General features: G+C 40.2%; 1 protein-coding gene across 2 annotated transcripts; it reads right to left on the bottom strand.

Annotated features, from left to right (window-relative positions):
- Positions 1-1277: 1277 nt before the first annotated feature.
- Positions 1278-12725, bottom strand: PLEKHS1 (pleckstrin homology domain containing S1). Of its 2 annotated transcripts, XM_072424429.1 has the most exons (9): positions 12523-12725; positions 7685-7732; positions 7075-7139; positions 6505-6623; positions 5883-6017; positions 5084-5150; positions 4932-4991; positions 3787-3897; positions 1278-2462 (listed from the first exon to the last, which is right to left on the bottom strand). In XM_072424429.1, exons 2-9 carry the CDS (start codon positions 7713-7715, stop codon positions 2376-2378), a joined length of 675 nt encoding a protein of 224 aa, XP_072280530.1. In that variant the 5' UTR covers positions 7716-7732; positions 12523-12725; the 3' UTR covers positions 1278-2375. The 2 variants fall into 2 exon arrangements, with proteins under 2 accessions (XP_072280530.1, XP_072280531.1); XM_072424430.1 differs by lacking the exon at positions 3787-3897 and having other exon boundaries at positions 1281-2462.
- Between the last annotated feature and the right edge of the window lie 7755 nt (positions 12726-20480).

Below are 20480 nucleotides of genomic sequence, written 5' to 3'. Positions count from 1 at the left end.
TGGCTGAGAAACAATTTTAGAATGTATTTATGTTGTATGTATTCATGTGGTCCCCAGACTAGTATTATTTCCTGACTTGTGAGGAAGTAGAAAGTCCTCCTTAGCATTGCCACTCTGTCAAGTTGACTAAGTATTAGAAGTATACCATTTTTATGCATTATTGAATAGATTAAACAGTAGAACACCATCATTTACATTTTACACAATTCTTTATTACATATTAGATTAAACAGTAGAACACCATCATTTACATATTACACAATTCTTTATTACATATTAGATATTTACTTTATTTACAAGACTTATGTACAGCATATACACAATATATTACAAAATCTGTACTGTGTGCCAATACAAATATAAAATTACATCATGTGATACTGAAAGTAGAAATTACTTGGAATTAAAGCAGATCTCTAGCATATCTAGCAAAGTGCTAGATACACAGCTGAACTAATATTTTATATATAATATACAGTATATATAGTTCTCCAACACATCCCAAAAGATTTGGCACTTTGTTAGTTAAGCTTTTGACTTGAAAACCCCTATTGCACAGCTAAGTAAGGAAGGAGAGAGAGTAGGTCAATATCCAGGGCAGGTAACAGAGAACAAGGCTAAAAAAGCAAGCCAGGGGTCAGAAGATAGGGAGGTCAGTAGACAAGGAAAGGGTCAGAAGGAAAACCTGGGATCTTGATCCATAGAGGGAGATTGGAAACCAAGCCAGGGGTCAGAAGACAGAGAGAGGGGTTAATAGTCAAGGCAAGGGTCAAAGGCAAACCTAGAGTCACAGAGGAAGATTGGCAACCAAGCCTGGGGTCAGGAAGCAGAGAGGTCAGTAGTCAAGGCAAGGGTCAGAAAGCAAATCTGGGGTCCAAAGCCATAAAGGGAGATTGCAAGCCAAGCCAGGTGTCAGAGCTAGAGGTAGGAAAACCCCCTGAAGTAAGGAACCAGATCGATAGGTCAGTAGGCAATGGAAATGTTCATTTCCTGATTCACCCGTGCTTCTTCCTAGATCGCCTCTCCACCTTCACACTTCTCAGTGAACAATGGCTGATTAGTTATATCTAATTAGCATAGAGACAACTGCAATAAAGCTGAAGTGTTTCTGCATGGCAGATTTGTAAAGGTTACAAATATAGCTGCACAGTATCAAATCATTCAGGCATGATATGGTAATGATGTATTTTCTCCGGAGCTGCCTATTCTCCACCTTAGCAGCACTATCAAATTGAAGATTTTTAGATGAGGCGGTAAAACCAGTCCAGGAGCAGGAGGGGGGAAACCCTGTCTATAAAACAACCATATACAGCATTGGGCCTGATGTATTAAAGCTCCCAAAAAAAACAGAAAAGATATATAAAATGTGAGAATCTAGGAGACCCAGCAAACCTGGGCTGAATCTGGTGCAGGATTCAAAACATTTGCTAGCAAATAGCAAATGACTTTGAAAAAATCCATTCCAGGTTTGCTGGATCACCCAGGTTTACTGATGAAAGTGTAACCCCTCCAGTCTTGGGGACCTTTATTAAATCAGGTCCTATGGGAAAACCTAGGAGACCAAGCAAACCTGGGATGGATCTGGCCCAGGATTCAAAACATTTGTCAACTAATAAAGGATTTGAAGAAATCCATTCCTGGTTTGTTGGATGTCCCAGTTTCACCCATGATCGTCTATCTTCTCTCGTCTCGTAGAGGTTTTAAGAATTAGCTGTGTGCCCTCCATTTCCAACAAACGTTGCTTTGAATATATGCACATTGCATGGAATATCACATAACAGGTATTAGATGCTGTTTATTGCTCATCCGTGCATTGCTAGGTCCATCAAACTGTGCACCAGAGAATCCCCAGCACCCAGCCCACCAGTAAAGAGCACCTGTCTAAATATTTTCCTAGTTTGGAAATGAACCCCAGGAAGATACAAAAGGTACAAATTACCACAATTTAATATGTAGCTAAACATATTACACAGAATCAATATGTAGGAACTGTGTTTCTCAATCTTTATAACATAGGGGAACCCTTAAAATAACTTTCAGGTCTTCGGAGAACCCCTTCTATAAATACAATATCCACAGCTCACAGTCTATTAGTGTGGTGGTCAGTGGGAAGAATTTCTCCTACATTGCTGGCCAGTGGGAAGAATGTCACTCCTACAGATAGCCAAAAACATCATTGGTGTCACTTAGTCTGAACAGAGAGACACAAACTGCTCAAGAAACCTCTAGCGCCCTCTGGAGGAATCCTGGTTGAGAATCACTGCTGTTACTGTTTCCAGATTTGTGATTTATTAGAAATCCACTCGTATGACAGGTGCTCTGGGCAAGATTATAAAATCTCAGGTACTCTGTGTACTTTATACAGAGACATTTATTTACTGTGCAGTACAACTTACATCCATTAGAGCTGGGTCAGTACAGGGATGCTCCTCTGGGTAAGATTTGGGTCTGACAGTTTCATCCTGAAGTAAAAATAAATGCAATATGCTTAGAAAGAAATATCATGAAGTTTATTTTATTATGGTTAAGCATTTGTGCATATGATAATATATTTTTTTACAGGTATGGGATCAGTTATTTGGTGGTATGAACACCTGGAATGTTTGTATTTAACATTTATCTGGTTGCTCCAATGTATATAAAGCCCCGCTTATGTAACCATCAATGGCCCCTTACAGCAGTACTCCCCCTTCAGGACATAGATGGGATAATCCTTTATAAGAATGTTCTCAGTTCTTTTTAGTTTCCTATAAAACTTGATTTAGTGAATATAATGTATGATCATATAAAGATGCAGTAACATTCATCATTCAAAAGTCCCCATTTTTCATATCAAGTAATTTCAAGTCTTAAAAGTCATATGCCAGGGTTCAGTGCCAAGACAAGGTCCTTAAGCACCCATGACAAATGTTGAAGGACAGCCCTCCTTTATATATGAACTGCTTCAGCAGCAAATGGTTCAGGTTGTACCTCCTATGGGATGCCCTCCTGCTAAAACGCCCAAAGCAGTCACCTCTATTTTACCCCTCTGCCCAACCCTGGATAGGGTACTGTAAATGGTGGAGGGCAAGAACCCAGAAACTGCTTCTGCCCATCTCACCAGCAGGACTACCCAACAATAACCTTAAGCACCTGTTGAGGTGGAGGCACTATTTGGGTTCTGGTGGCAGACACTTTGTGGGGTCAGCAGTACATTGTCCTCTTTTAGAGGCAACTTTAAAATGAAACAAAAGCAACTTCTAAATAGAAATATGGAGGTTCAAAAGCCTAATGAGAGGGAAGCTTGATGGGTGGTCCTATGTGGCAGGGGTGAGCCGCAGCATTGATATCCTAGCATGATGACCATTAGCATAATAGGGTAAGGACCCCCTGGGGTGAAGTAGAAATATAAAGTAGATTTACAAAAAGTATGCGTCACGGGCTGCAGAACAGTTCCCTGTTGTAGGATTCTATATATGCATTCAAACACTTCTTTCGTTGGCTTTCTTATTAAGGGAAGTTGGAGATTTGTGGTCATAGAAATAAAAGCAGAAATAATTTTCCTCTTCCTGGCCAATGTTATGAATAACAGATCCCATACTTGTATTATGTGGATTTACATTTTTACTAAAGCAAAATTTGATGCAAATTTCACAAGCAAGGTGCGTAAAGTTACAGATTGGGTTCATTTGTTTGGATTTATTTTGATTGACGGAAATTTTTAATTTGGAAATTAATGGTGAAGGTTATACATGATGATGACGTCATTATCACAGGGCAGCCGTGACAAAATAAAGCACCAATTACCATCATCACTGCTTGGTTTTCATATAGCCGAGATCGCACAGGTTGCACGGCTTTTTGCCGGCATTGGATTGGATGGACAGTCAAGCTCTTTAACTCTCTGGGCAGCCTAAACTGTAAGATACAAAACTGGAGTTGGATTACGTGGGGCAAAACTGAGGATGATATATGGCCAAAAGTATGTGACCAACCCCTTTCCTTTTTAATGACTAAGTGCAGGTGTTCAGTTATACTCTTCCAGCATTGCCCTCGCAGTTGGGTGAAGACCCTTTTCTGTTCCCCCATTACTGTGCCCAGGGAACAAATCCAGCTCCATAAAGACATGGGGTCACCAGTTTGGTGTGGAGGAACTCTAGTGTCCTGCACAGAGCCCTGACCTCAACCCTGCTAATCACCTGGAATGGTGAGCCAGGTCTTCTCATCCAACATCAGTACCTGGCCTCACCAATAGGGCAAATCCCACAGGCACCCTCCAAAATCTGGGTAAAAGTCTTCCCAGTGAAGTGGAGGATGGTGTAGCCACAATGAGGCTTCAAATATATAAAATATATAATAATATAGGTACTATAGTTAAGTATGCTTTTGTCCATAGTGTATGTCCACTGTTATAATATTGCCTCCTTCTCCTCCCTGGCCATAACATTAAATGTTATTTTAACTTTTGCTCAATGGGAGCCCAGGCATTAGGATCAGGCACTATGGAACTGCACTGATTGAGATGCACTTTAGCCTCCAAGGATGGCCAAAATGAAAGGTCAGTGTGTGCCAAGGCGATGAGAACCCAGAGGATATACCTGGGTATAATATTGGCAAACTTTTTGACACAATGAGTTTTAAACGTTAACAGATGGGCCGGACCAGTATCAGATGGAAGAATAGTGTTTGTATGAACTGATATAAATTACATGTAAAAGCCATTTCCTAAAAGAGAACTTAGATTCAAATTACATTCATTTTCAGTGGGAGCAGTTTTGTTGACCACCCTTTGGACAATTTTGTACCAGCATTTGATGGGTCAGACTTAAAAGGCCCAACAGGCCGTAGTTTGTCCATGCTTGGGATATACCCAGCTAACTTCTGCATATAATAATTTCAAGCAATCTTATTTATTTCCACTGTTTTTCAATGCCAAAAAAGTGCTGGCTTACCGGAGTAAGCTCCAGTGGAGGTGTGACCAGGGCTGGATGTGCAATTTGTGGTCCCTCAACCTTAACATAAAAATATACATCTGTGATATCGGCACTTAATATTCAACATCCAAAGCTACAATGTATATTTTATAGATTTCAATGATTCTTACATTTTTTGCTTGGTTGATTTTGACCCAGACGTCTGTGATGGATTTATGCCAATCTGCAATGTTATTTCTGAAAAGGGAGAAAGAGCCAGATATTAGAATTGATATCATGAATAGAGTACAATCGTCTACTCCTAATACACGGAGATATGCAGCCATGTCTATGGGTTGTTTAGAGATTGCTGCTTCCTAACAGCTGCTGGGTTGCCTGATGGTATGTTTTTTAGTGTGCACTCTTCCTATCTGAGTGCCCTGTATATTGATATATATACTGCAATGTTCTCCCCGGCCCCTTTTAGATGGGTGCACCACCCAGCACTTTTAAGTAATCAACTGGCTGTTGGTTTGTTACTGAAAAGTTGGGTCACAATACAGGGGCTGGCACCCGCCTAAAGCTTCTTTCCACCCAGCTTAAAAAACAATTCCGCAGAAAATACTGTACTGCTAAAAACATACAGAATTTGCACCCTTTCCCCAACACGACAAAACACATGTGCTCGAGACAGGTCTTCTTGTCATGCCGTTGTTCCTCCCCTATGTGCTGTTATCTTAGAGAGGTATTGATGGGAAATTGTTCCTCAAAGTTACAGGAACCAGTAAAACCAGTTTTTACCATGACAATGACATCCAGGTAGGGAGAAGTTTCCAAGCAGGTTCTGTATATTTTAACCTCTGATTTCTTTGTGTTTGAAAGTTATAGAGGAAGGAGCAGAGTCCTCCAGCAGAGCAGAGTATTTCAGAAGAGGAAAGTTATAGAGGAAGAAGCAGAGTCCAGCAGGGCAGTAAGCTACATTGAACTCACACATTGTCATCCACTAAGTAGTAGTCCCTTTTGCTAGTTTTGATGCACAGGACATTCTCCGGCCTGTTGTTGAATAGACGTGTGATGGTCACAATCTTATCCATCGTATTAGATCCTAATTGTATAGATTTTATGCTGCAACATAAAAGGAAATAAAGTCATTGTATCACCTGAGTCTTTTATACCTTAGGATATGCTTTCTTTATGGTGTAAAACAGGTGAAGTGGCATTGTATGTGACGTTTAAAGGGGATCTATTGGTCATCTATCCCTACATATAGTACTATAGTATTATGACATCCGTTATTTTTCTTAGCCTTTCCCTCTGCCTTGTATGTAACCTTTGCACAGGGTGACCACGTTGCTGTACAATGTCACTGAAGAACAAACAATATTGTCACCCCATTATAGATAGTGAAAAAAAACATTTTATTATGCTTAAAGAGAACCTGTCAAGACAGCTGGCACCTGCTGTACCCGGGACACCAAGTGCTGGAAGCTCCCAGTAATCCATCAGGTCCAATGCACATCATTGCCCAGTGAGTGGCAACCTCCAGCACTAGGTGAAAGCATTGGCTGTCCTCCATCAAAGCTTCATTCAAATTCCTTAATATTAAACTTACTCGCTAACAGCAATATTCCCTTTCAGTTCCTCCGACATCCCATTATAGGCAAAATAGCGGAGGTAATAGGAGTCCATAGGGGATTTGCAGAGCTTAAACAAGCGTGCTTTCCATGATGCCTGTAATGAAAAATTAAATATGATCTTGTTATCATTTTCCCAAATATAATTAACATTTACCAGGTGATTTAGATACCATTTAAGACCATGACCCCCTGGAGTCTCCAATGAAACAGGTCTGTAATAACCCCTGAAAAGTGTTGGCTCCTTTATTTTACATTTGATAATTAAATAATATTATTCTGTTTCTGTGCTTGTTTGATCTGAATCTCATAATTTAACTTTTGCACCTTACATCCATATTTCATTCACAATATCATTCACCCTAGAGCAGTGGGGAATATACAGTCAGTGTGTTCCCCGGTTCCGGCACCACCCTAAGCCTATGTCCATTACAGCCATACTGCCGATAATCATGTAACGGGGATTAAGTTGCGCCCAGAAACCTCTAACTGCTGGGATTATGGAATCCCCAAAACCGTATTCCAAACATCATAATATAAAATCTTACCCGTTTACTGAAGAGGTATACAGGTGGAGACTTAATGAGGCATCCTTGCTTAATGATTGTGTTTTCTGCAAAAAAAAATTTAAAAAAATAATATTATTAATTTACATATGAATGTTTTTAGAAATCTATTTTTTTAGTAGCAGCACCTTAAGCTGCCTAATGAGGAAACTAAAGCCCTTAAATAAGTTAAAGAAGTTAAATAAATGTTCATTGGTGATCCTGGTGAGTTGGGGGGAGGAAGAGTGAGAGGCTCCCTGCTGCGTCCTCCCCTTTAGAAAACAATAGTTATAATTGATATCTCTCATTTACTGATCACTAAACAGCTGTGTTGCTATGGACTAAATGTTCAGCTGAATAAAGTCTTGTGAATTATTAGCTGCACATGTACCCCCGGTCTATCAAGCAACCTATTAGGAAGCTGAAGGTGTGCACAGGTTTTGGCTGTTTCCATGGTCCAGCATGAAAAATATGGTATCAGGATGGGCCATAGAGAAATATGCACACTGGAGTAAACTGTAGTTATAAAATTATCTTTTCTTAGAAAACAGACATCAAGGTATGACGTTTAGAATTAGTTCAGACTGCGCTGTCTGAAAATCAGAACTCTTACCAATTTCTGTGTTGGGTCGTTTCGGCAGCATTGTAGGCCAAATTCTTCCTGTGGAGAGAAGGGCACTGTCAGCAACATTGAATCAAAAGTGCAGTTCTATGATTTGCATTACTTTGTTCTTCTTGCACATTTTGGTGTATTTGGTGAAAACAAATGCCTGCTGAACCCCCCTGAATCCTGATGAATGTTTATATAAACCAGTAGTGTATGGTGCCAATAATGAACAAGAGTTCTGTGACTGCTGCCAATCTCATCTGTCAATGTTCTGAGGGATAGGATATTCGGGAGACTTCTCCCCGCTGTGTTACATTATTGGAGGTCAAAGCAAGGAGACCACCAGCAGCAAGCATCGACCGGCCAAAGAGTGGAAGTCCCAATCAGTGTTCCATTAACCAGGAATAACCTGCTCCTTGTTAATATATTATTATTATTATACAGTATTTATATAGCGCCATCATATTACACAGCACTGTACAAAGTTCATAGTCATGTCACTAACTGTCCCTCAAAGGAGCTCACAATCTCCCTACTATAGTCATACGTGGGTATTGTAGTCTAAGGTCAATTTAGGGGGAAGCCAATTAACCTAACTGCATGTTTTTGGGATGTGTGAGGAAACCCACACAGACACGGGGAGAACCTGCAAACTCCATGCAGATAGTGTCCTGGCTGGGATTCGAACCTGGGACCTAGTGCTGCAAAGGACGAAGTGCTAACCCCTGAGCCACCGTGCTCCATTATTACTTATTACTATTATTGTGCTTATATCGTGCTTATTACTATTTTTATTAATGTTAAACAGGATTTATATAGCTGCAACATGTTACACAGCCCTGCCCCAAAGAGCTTACAATCTAAGAGGTGGGGGAAGTATCACACAATAGGAGGGGGCTATGGAATGGTGGGTGAGTAGTGAGGGTTTAGGAGACAGAAGACAACGGGTAGGTGAGGTTGAAGTGTTGGGTTTTGAGGGCTCTTTTAAATAGGAGAAAGTAGGAGGAAGCCTAATAGGATGATGAAGACCATTCCCAAGAGTCGGGGCAACTCTAGAAAAGTCTTGGAGCCGTGCGTGTGATGAGGTTATGAGTGAGAAAGTCATTAGTAGGTCATTGGAGTAGCAAAGAGAGTGGCTAGGGGTGGATTTTTCTATCAGGTCAGAAAGGTAAGTGGGGCAAGAACTGTGTAGGGATTTGTGTATCAGCATTATACTCAGTATTAGAGAATCAAGTCTGTAATATGTTGTGCCTATTATGTCTATACCAGGCCAACCCAAGCATACTTCAGTATTTTGGGCTGTTTTCCTCCAGACATATTGCTTGCTTATTGTTTTGTTCAGGACACTTGCTACTTTCTAAATTAATTTTGAAAAAATTAGGTTTTTTTTACCGTATGTTACCCTGCGAATGTCATTGAAACCTCATTACTTGAAGATAAAGATTATATAGTTGTGTTTGTGATAGAGCCATACAGTGCCCAGATACAGACCATGAACAATGTGTCAGTCTGTGATGGAAGTGACTTGCTGAGTATTAATCTGTGGAATAGAGCCAGGAGCGATATGAAAAGTTCAAAAAGTGAATCACTGATAGGCAAATTAAAGTGCCCTTTATGTTCAAGGTTCATGTGTATCTAGTAATCAACTTTATTTTTAACTTTAGTAACCATCGTTTATAGGTGCTGGATACAAACTGCTTCATGTTTAGGAATACAGCTTCATATACAGCATGGCCGACTACCAGACAAATCATCATACAATTCTATTACACCCCATACATAGAACACTACACCCCCAACATGGCCGACCACCAATTCTTTTACACCCCATACATAGAACACTACACCCCCAACATGGCCGACCACCATCACATGCTCATTTTCTCACACCCCGCACCTTTATAACATTATTATTATTCTTTATCCTTGGTACTTATTGTGTTACTGACATCTGTGAGGACGAGATTATCAGCAATAGGTGCGGCTCTTGTAACCGTTTCCTAACACACTGCGTATATTTATGATATCTGTGTATTGTAGTATTATTCTATAATATTCACTGGTTACATGTTGCATTGATGTCTATACACAAAAATGGAGTTGAGTAAGTTGAGTGTTGTCATGAATTATCATTGACAATTATTCACCAATTTGTAACAAATTATAACAGCTCAGTGAAAAATCTGGTTCTGTGAAATTGGTTACTTGGTGATACATGAGTAATGGGGATCGGATACATCCTAATATAAAGCCATTTATCCCACTGTACACCCAGAGCCGCCGGTTCATAAACCGGATACATTCTAATATAGAGACATTTATCCCACTGTACACCCAGAGCCGCCGGTTTATAGACCGGATACATCCTAATATAGAGACATTTATCCCACTGTACACCCAGAGCCGCCGGTTTATAAACCCGATACATCCTAATATAGAGACATTTGTCCCACTGTACACCCAGAGCCGCTGGTTTATAGACTGGATACATCCTAATATAGAGACATTTATCCCACTGAACACCCAGAGCCGCTGGTTTACAATCTGATACATCCTTAACACATAGCCATGGTCAAGGGGAACACTTGCTATAAACAAAGTCAATCCCCTGACCAAACTCTGCCAAGTGGCCATGTCCCGGATCTCGGCACCAAAAAATGGAAGGTTTATCAGCCAAAGCGGAAGGACCCCTTTAGTAAAATGTGGAGGAACCTCCAGCTGAGGTTCTGTGGGCTTATCATCTAATACAGAACCCCATTGCTGCCTCTAGCAGCGCCAACAACATTTCTGAGCAGCAATTTGGAATAAACAGAGCTGAAAGAGTTACAGGAAAACTTTTACAAGTCTAGGTTAGATTTGTAAATCATAACAGGTTGATATCTATGGATTACCACACCTATCATGCTGCCTTAATATACAGAGGTGACGGAATGTGTGTGTAAGCATAGATAGATGGGGTCAGAGGTGTATAAGGCACCCACAATGGGGCAATAAATATTTTAATGGTGTATAAACATAAAGGAACTATGAAAGTCATAAATCTCATCAGCTAGCGAGTTATTTATCCACATATGACAATCTGGTCAGGAAATACTCAAGGAAAACTATTTCCAAAGAAGCAATTCCAAAATATTCCCCCCTTCCATAATCCTTCCTTTAATACTTTGATTGAAATGCAAATTTCTCTCCGTCTCAAGCAATCCGTTACTTTCTGACATGCATGCAAGACACATGACAAATAGATCTGTTTATTAATTATTCCCATTAAGTACTTTGTACTTTCCACAATTGCCCGCTAGGTGGCAGAACAAATCATTGTTTTAATAGGAGACCTGTAGAGAGATCCGACCATCTGTCAGCAAATTTCAGAGGAATTAACTGGGGGGATCATTTATAAATAGAGGCACTGAAGTTGCATTTTATGTCTCCTCCTTTGATATATACGCAGGTGGAAACAGAAGGCTTGCAGCAATTTTCCCATTTATAAAGAAATTAAACTCAGATTGTGCTGGCTTATCCTCATTGTTGGCAAAGATTTCTACAAAGTAATGAAACTTTACTGGTTTAGCAGCATAGTTGTGCATGCATAGAGATGGTGGAGCCACTCTTAATGTGCACCACAGGTGTACAGACACGGTAACTTAGCACAAGGATGGTGGAGCACTCATAATGGGCACAATGGGTGTACACACCCCGGAACTCACTTCAAGGATGTAGGGAGCCACTCATAATGGGCACAGCAGGTAAACAGACTTGTGAACTCCGCATAGAGATATGGTGGAGTCACTCCTAATCTGCACCACAGGTGTACAGACACGGTAACTTAGCACAAGGATGGTGGAGCACTCATAATGGGCACATTGGGTGTAAAAACCTGGGAAATCAGCACAAGGATGATGGAGCCCCTCATATTGGGCACAGCAGGTGAACAGACTTGGGAACTCTGCGTAGATATGGTGGAACCACTGATAATGGGCACCATATGTGTACAGACCCAGGAACTCAGCTCATAGTAGGTACAGATTAAGTCCATGTTAAACATTAAGCCCTAGCCCCGGGTGGGGGGCAAATACCCCATATTTGTTGAAGCAGCTCATACTTATGTTCAGAATTAGTAACTCATCAGTAAGACCCCCACACAGTCCCAGAAATAAATACATATTAATAAAAGTTCTTTATATACCACCAACAGTTTCTGCAATGCTGCACATATCATAGGGGTTGCAAATGACAGATACAAACACAGGAGGAAGAGAGGACCCTGACCAAAAGAGCTTACAATCTAAGAGATTGTAAGTGATGATTGAAATGAAGTCCTTGTAGGAGTGAAGTGTTGCAGATCACCCATTTGGGAACATATCCTGCTATCATGTTCAGATACATTACATGCAACGATGGTAAAGTCAGGGTAACAGCAGGCATTGGGCACCATCCTGTGCAGAGCCCCTCACTGCATACTCCATGCACCTGTAGGACCACCATTGGTTACACTGTGTGATATGTTTTTTTTCATTGTGTTTCACTTATTGTAAACCATCTGTGCAACATTTCTAGTCATGCCGCCCCCCAATTATACACAGTGGTGCTGCACTGCCTAGGTGCATTAGGGTATTATTCTCCATGAACAACACAATGCACATTGTACTGGTCACCCTTATGGAGGGAGTTAGCCTTGGAGTCAGAACGTAGAAGAAGCCAATACTGCAGATTGCAAAATTCTAGAAATCCAAAAAGTCTAAATTGTGTTTATCTTCAAAACCCTCAAAGAATAAACACCAATGTCGCCTAATTCTGCATGCAGCAAAAAATACATTGACCTCCCCCAGCAGTTCTCTTTCTCTTACCTTCCCTGCGATGGATCCCTGTATGTTGATTTTTGCAATTATCGTCTCCTTGTTCCCTGTCACTATGAAATTTTCCCGTTGTGTGAATCTGTGTGTGGCGCAGCTGCAGTCCCTGCGCAGGCAGTGAGGGAAATATGTACAGGTGAGTGTACAGGTGAGTGTCTCACCTTCAGGTAATCCAGGTGGCAGCAGTTGTACTCTGAGCAATAACTGACACAGGCTGCAGTTATATGCACATGGTCCGAGTGAAATTTGATCCGCTAGGAATTCCCCTTCCCTGGTTTGTCATTTAGGGGAATTTTATGCAGCTTTAACCAGTACAGGGAAAAACCAAATTGTAGCTTTTTTTTTCTTTTTTTTTGGGTGCCAGTGGACAATGCAAAGGTTGAACTTTGCATACTTCCTTGAGATTGTTTTTTTTTATAGTGAATCTTGAAAGACTTGAAAGCTTTGCTACAAAACAAATCAAGATTGAATCTGGATTTTACACCCCCACCAAAAAATGGTCAAAATTCTTAGCTCCCGCAGTACCTTGTTTTGCCACTAGATGTCCTCAATTTAATGTTCAACATCATTTAACCACTTCCTCTGAGCCCAAGATGCCCTGGATCTTCCCCTAACCTATCAGGACCTTAAAAAGAGAAGTAGCACTGTGATGAGCTCTCTCTCATCTCCTTTTGTCAGCATGATTCTTGCTTCTTCTAAGCTCTTGTGCTGCTTCTATCTGTCATACCCCAGCCTTGCTGTACAAAAACTGCAATATACTGATACTAGGTCACATGCAGGTTTTAAAAAAATATATTTTAATGGTAAATAAGTGATTAGAGAGCTTCACTAACTTGTGTCTTGCAGGACTTCAACTTTAAAATATATGTAAAGCATAACTGGTTTCTCTGGCACTGTGTTTTATAAACAATTGCTGTTCTTAAAAAATAAAAATTTGTTTTCATATTTATTTTCCTTCCATTTTCCCATGTTAGTGATCTTCTTTTCCAACCTCTTCCTTTCTACATGCACTCGCTAAATTCATCGGCTGCAGGAAAGGATTCCTGATGGTTACAAGAGTGGGCTGCACCTGTGCATTGTGCATTGACATTGCCACCTGTAGCCTCCACTAGGGGGCATATGACAATGCAGGGGTATAATTAGGAGAGTGGTGTCACCCTATATCCATATGTTCCTGGGCAAGGACTGTCATGGCAGGATCACCATGAATTTTTTTAATGGAAGCTGCAGATTTAAAAAGAGATTTTAGTTGTTGGTATTTTATATAGATTAAAAACAAGCTATACTTTTTGTACTCATTGACCCTTCATTTTTGCAGACCCCATTCCCTTCCCTATTGCATTCATAGCATACATACCATCTAATGTGTGATGGCCCGCTCCCAGGGGGTGTGTCTTTGTCAGGGTGTGTGTCTTTGGTAAGGGGTGTGCCTTTGGTAGGAGGTGTGTCTTTGACACCCTGACCTCACAAAAAATTAATTTAAGGATACTGGCAGACATTCAATGGTCAGAACTGGGCGGAGCTGTCTGCAGGGATAGCAGTACAGTATTGCAGTTTTTGCTGATTTTTCTATTTTCCAATACACAATATTCATTTTTCGATTTTTTATGCATTTTTTTTTTATTTTTCCCTGTCATTAAGAAATTACTGCTATTCAACAGAACTTGTCAAAGGGAGTTTTGGACATTCCGGTTGGATAACTTTGTTATCTTATGAACAGCTTTTGCCAGACACTTTCTCTTTTATTTCCTCTTGGCTGTGATTTCTGGACTGTGTGTCCAGCAAAACCTTCTGTAGATGTTGAGGATTCCAGGACATAGAGCGCATGAGAGATATGTTATATGTCTTAGCTGAGACCAAGCTATTCCTTCATTCAATCTACCCTCCAGCCTTCTTTTCATTAAATCTGCCCTCCATGCTCCCCTTCATTAAATTTGTCCTCCAGCCTTCTTTTCATTAAATCTGCCCTCCAGTTTTCTTTTCATTAAATCTGCCCTCCATGCTACCCTTCATTAAACTTGTCCTCCAGCCTCCCCTTCCTTAAATCTGCCCACCAGCTTTCTTTTCATTCAATCTACCCTCCAGCCTCCCCTTCATTCAATCTGCCCTCCAGCTTCCCCTTTATTCATTCTGCCTTCCAGCCTCCCCCTCATTAAATCTGCCCTCCAGCTGCCCTTTCATTAAATCCACCCCCCCTTCGCTCCCCTTCATTAAATTTGCCCTCCAGCCTCCTCTTCATTAAATCTGCCCCTGCTTCCTCTATTTTCACTGCACACCGGGAGCTTCTTACAATGTACAATAGAAGCTGCAGCAAATCAGAGCTCCCCCTCATTTTCTGGCTGTGGGACGTTCAGCATCATCTAGCCCCTCCCAGCTGTCCCTGGTCCCTCCCCTTTCTTTCATTGGATTTCAATTCTACAGCTTCCTGCTGGCCCCTCCCACCGGCCTCACAGTCCCTGGCGCCGCCCCCAGCCATGATCCGCCTGTATTGAATATTTGCTCCAGGTTGCTGCATTTTGTTGTCTCTTTTTACAAATGTGTAAATCTGCAAAAAGATTTCCTTGGTTACTATGTGATAACAACCGAAATGCCCAGAGCCGCTATATCAATGGGCGAGACTGGAATCGCTATCTACACTGAGCATATATCTCTTCCAAATGTCATCAGGAGGGAGGAGGTTCACACAAACAAGGAGGATTTAGTACAGATTGATAACAGTAATAGTAAAATGTTCAGCCAATCTTTAAATCTCAGATAATCTTTATATCTGCAGCTTTTAATAAAATGATAACTGGTGATCCTGCCATGGGGGTCCTTCATGCACTTCCTGTTACAGGATGAAAGACAATTGTGCTCCTGTACTGTGCTGTCCCTGTCTTTGCAAGTGACCCCTTCATCTGCTGTTGTCACCGTGAAAGGAAATGTCATGCATTAATCACTCCGATGCATGTAGACAGGAAGTGGCTAAAAATGAGCCATGGAAGATCAGCACCAGAGGTTTAGAGGATAAGAAGGTGACAATTACATTATTAAAAAAAATAATTTGCTCATGAAACAGTACTTAGAGCATAATAAATGTCTTTTATTTAGCATTCACTGTTTATAAATATACTTTGTGTTCATGCCGAACTCTTACATGTTTTTTTTCTCAGAAACCTCCCTGTCATGAAAGGGAAGAGTCATACACCACAGAAGGATTAGAAGCTGCAGCCAGTAATCCAAAGCCCTCCTCATTTCTGCAAGATTGACTACAAGTGTCATCAAGCCCTCTCCCACTAATCTGTGCTGTCCATGCCCCTCCCCTTTCAGTCATTTACTTTTAGTCATATGTGGGCGTTACTGCATGTAGTACCGCCCACTCCTCCAGCCTGACTCCAACTTGTATTGTGCTTGATAGGAATCTTCCTCCTTTGTTGCACAGTAATCTGGTATTATAGTCCGTGGTCATGCCACCCAGGGATCAATGCAGGGCAGGGATGATTGATCTGAAAATAATATGCATTTCTTATTTTTAACATATAATATTTCTCATGTCTTGCACACGGCTGGCCCTGATTTTCCTGCAGCTGACCATATTGTATGACCAGGGTCAGTATATGCAGGAGGAGGGAAATGCTGATTATTAACAATAAAATAAAAAAAAATCCCACATTGTACTTTACAGGCTTTTGATAGTTCCATCATTCCTGGAATACATTGTAACATTCATCCCCCAACATTCATACAACGAAGGGGGGGGGGGGGGCTGGTACAGAAATAAAAGGTTTACCTTATATACACATATACATACATAGAGATTCATCATTTTCCTGGAAAACCCAGAGATCGGCATTTAGATAATTCTCTATAGGAAGAAGTACTTATAGACAAAAGGGCCCCAGAACAAGCAACACTTCACATATTCTGCAGCATGTGACCCCGTCCGGGAATAAACACTCAGATAGATACACATTGCAAAATACATTCACTGGGGGAGTAAGGTGAAAAGTAAAACCTGTGTGGAATATGTGGATAATGTTAAAAAAAAGTCAAAAAGAATAAGAAAAGGATATTCCAAAAATATAAAAAAAAAAGGTCGCCTTCATCATCTTACAGGGATAAAGAATATAAAGATTTAATTGGGAAATCTAATGTGAAAAACTTCAAAATGAAAAACAGATTGCAAAATCAGATACGAGCATGCAGGCCCTTTATACGATATCTTGGGGTTGGTATTTGGGGACAAAGAAGATGTGTATTTATGAAACACTTTTTTCAGTTCTGTGTACATTATTATTGTTCTTTAATAAACAGGATTTCATCCACATGTTCTCAAAGAGCTGAGCTCAGTTAATTCAAAGATATTGTTTCTAATTTTTAGAGACTCTTTAATGGATCCAATGGATTGGTGGAAGGCCATTGTGGTTCCTATCTTAAGAAAGGGAACAAAGTCATTACCAATTATCTACTGACTGGTAAGTATAACTTCTATAGTTGGTAAGATCCTAAAGAGTTTGATAAAGAATCACATAGAGGAGTTTCTGCTAGAAAATAACTATTTGAAGTGATTGGTTATAAGTGGTAAAACAAATCTACTGTTTTTTTTGGGAGGAAGTAAACAGGTAGACAGTGGAGTGGCAGTTGATATAGTATACATGGACTTTGCTAAAGCAATTGACGCTGTACCCCACAGACGGGTAATATGCAAGTTAGGGTCAATAGGTTTAGAAAAGTCAATCAGTAAATGGATAGAGAAGTGGCTTAGAGATTGCATCCAGAGAGTTGTAATTAATGATTCATACTCTGAATGGTCTAAGGTTATTAGTGGTGTACCCCAGGGTTCAGTGTTGGGACCTTTACTGTGTAACATCTTTATAGAGTTTAAGAATTTTGTGTTTGCAGATGACACCAAACTATGTAATGGAATTATGTCAATACAGGATGTCTATAATCTACAAGCAGACCTGGATGTACTGTGTGATTGGGCAGCCAAGTGACAAATGATATTTAATATAGATAAATGTAAAGTTTTGCATTTGGGAGCTAACAACATGCATGCTTCAAAATGTCTAGGGGGAATTTATTTGGGGGAGACGGAAAAGGATCTGGGGGTTCTGGTAGTTTATAGACTTAATAACAGCATGCAATGCCAAGCTGCAATATCTAAAGCTAGTAAAGTACTTGTAATAAAAGAGGAATAGACTGCAGAGACATAATCCTGCCCCTGTACAAAGCATTGGTCACACCACATCTGGAATATGCAGTCCAGTTTTGGGCACCAGGTCACAAAAAGAACATTGTGGGATTGGTGAGAGTGCAGAGAAGGCAACTAAACTAATAAAAGGAATGGAGGAGCTCCACTATGAGGAGAGATTAGCTGAACTGAATCTATTCTCCCTTGAGAAGAGACGTATAAGGGGGATATGATCACCCTGTATAAATATATAAATGTTCCATATAGAGAACTCTCTTCCCAATTATTCACTTTGAGATCATTATTATATCATTATATCTGCATAAGGAAGGGATTCTTCACTGTAAGATCTGTGATAGACAAATTTAGGCCATTGATTCTAATTTCATATTGTGTTTGTGTAGAGTTAAGCTTTATATTGGTTTTCTTATGACATTCGATCTTTGATATCTCAGGAATGGTTTCTAGGATTGCTTTTGATTACATGACTTTAATTGCCTGCACACCTCGCTTTATAGCGTTGTTATCTGTTGTATAAATGTTTACCAATTGTGATTTTATTGTGATTACAGCACTTATCGTATCTCAATCCATAATCATTGTACATTGCAACAAAAGGAATGGCGGCTCAAGTCTGATCATGGGCCAAATCGCTTGAAAGATAGAAATATTTAGAAACTGCAACTTTTTTTTTAAGGGTGAGCAAATTTCATTTTGACAAATATGATCCAAGTGAAATTTTTTTTCTAGGAGGAAAACCTTTTTTATGGAAAACAAGGTTATTAATTTATATTCTCTTGGGACACATTCCCACACGTCCCTCAGCAATTTTGGTTACAATGTTACATTTAATGGCTTGGCAATTAGCATGAGCTTTATTTCTGATCACTGAAAACCATTCACCATTGGAAGCAGTAGGCTTTAGGTCTACGAGCAGCGGGAGAGAAGAGCTGGCCACACACATTAGATGTTTTCCTCATCTTACATTTCCTTACCTAGCACAATACTAGATTTGTTTTCATACAAATATAAAAAAGTCCAAAAGCACTAGAATTAATCCAGTTATGGGAATTGTATGAAGTCAGCTATTCCGGGGTCAACCGTTTCCATAAGATCAGAACTCTGCAGCCTCTTTGATAAGCGGAAAGCCCCTTTAAATAATGATTAATAAATGAGGATGTGAAGCAGGAATTTCAAATTGCAGACAGAAGAGGATTTATAGCCACAGGGAACAAATAGTAAATGATTATAATGATTATAAATGATTTTAAACATAGCAACACTCACTTTTATCAGTGAAGCTGGGTGATCCAGCAAACCTGGATAGAAGTTAATTGCTACAGTATTTGCTAGCAAATGTTTTGAATCCTGCAGAAGATTCATTCCAGGTTTGTTGGATCGCCCAGCTTCACTGATGAAAATGTATCTTTTCCAGCCTTGGATTTAATAAATCTGGCCCGTTGAGAGATGCTACCCCACAGGTTTAATTAGAAATAAATATTTGCATTTTTTGTTCAGTTTTGATGACATAACTTTGTAAAGTGGCTTATTTAGAGATAATATTTTATTTTCCTTAGATAGCTGAGTCTATATATTTTTCACCTTGAATCCTGCTGGATTCTTGTGCTTAATAATCCAGGAAGCCAAGTTCAGGGATCTTCTCATTGAAGTCCCCAGGAGATAAATCAAGTTACCTCTCCATTGTCCACTAAACACTCATATATTGGTTCTGCTTGGAAACCTTTTTTTTAGTTCGGACCTCTCTGGATGTGGCCTAGAGACTCTGACCAATCTGCTTCAGTTTTAAAGCTTTTGATGGTTTTATGGGAGCCAATCAGCCAATCAGCTGCTGATTGGCTGATTTTAGTGGTGGAGTTATTTATTTAGCCACTCAGAACACTGAGCTCTGTTGTTGATGTTTACAAACAACAGGTCATGTGATCGGCGTGACCTCTCTTGACCTGGTGGCCTAGTTGATAAATAGGAGCCATGGGAATCCATTTGGACTGGTTTTGTTGATAACTATAACCAAACTGCATTTTATTTTTCCAGAGTGCAGCTTTAACCAGAGGCATTAAGACTCCCTTTTTTGCAAATCTTTAATCTCAGAAAGATAGTTTGGGTAAATCATCCCTAGTCAGGATTTGCATGGGCATAAGGGTAAAGCGAACCCTTCATTTGTCAAACCTTGGGTAAAGATAAGCAGAGATTGGGCAGGGGTTGGCATGGCATACCAGGCTCTTGTGATGTCACTGAATTGTAATGTTTCCATTGTTTGATGACGGCATACACTGTCCCATGCTATGGTGCCGTGTGAGTTTACAGAATCTCATTACCAAAATGTAAACCTGAGAAGGCTGCTTACTAATAAACTGTGCCCCTATAGATGCCAATACCTCAACCCCACCAGAATATGAGCTTCGTGGAGTCCCCGGGTATGCACATCTGATGCAAACCTCAACCAAATAAAATAAATAGACCCAATCTAAAGATTTAAAACCACCAGGTCCCTCTTTCTATCAGCCCTTATCTTCTTCCTTTAAAGCTTCTTCAGTATTCAACATGTCCTGAAGTGTCGAATGCTGGGACCCCCTACTGCATACCATGGTACCTTCCCTCATATCATAGAATGTTGTATATTCTGTTCTAATATAGGGTCCTGATGGTATTAAACCCTCATTCACCTGACAGGGTCTCTTTAACACATTTGTCCCACTTCAATCCCTGGAAATATTGATGCATTTTACTTCCTCCTGCCAGCTTCCTCTAATCTTGTAAC

The sequence above is a fragment of the Pyxicephalus adspersus genome, chromosome 10 (genome assembly GCF_032062135.1).
Source record: "Pyxicephalus adspersus chromosome 10, UCB_Pads_2.0, whole genome shotgun sequence".
In the NCBI taxonomy this organism is placed as follows: Eukaryota; Metazoa; Chordata; class Amphibia; order Anura; family Pyxicephalidae; genus Pyxicephalus; species Pyxicephalus adspersus.
Note: the sequence above shows the minus strand (reverse complement) of the source record. Positions and strands in the feature narration are given on the sequence as shown.

What these genes read in the sequence shown, in the direction of transcription:
- PLEKHS1 (XM_072424429.1), bottom strand. Translation starts at nt 7,715, where the DNA reads ATGCTGCCGAAACGACCCAACACAGAAATTG. An exon ending in TATACCTCTTCAGTAAACGG is followed by an intron (nt 6,624 to 7,074) that starts GTAAGATTTTAT and finishes TTTTCATTACAG; the next exon opens with GCATCATGGAAAGCACGCTT. An exon ending in TACTTAGTGGATGACAATGT is followed by an intron (nt 5,151 to 5,882) that starts GTGAGTTCAATG and finishes CTCCCTTTTCAG; the next exon opens with AAATAACATTGCAGATTGGC.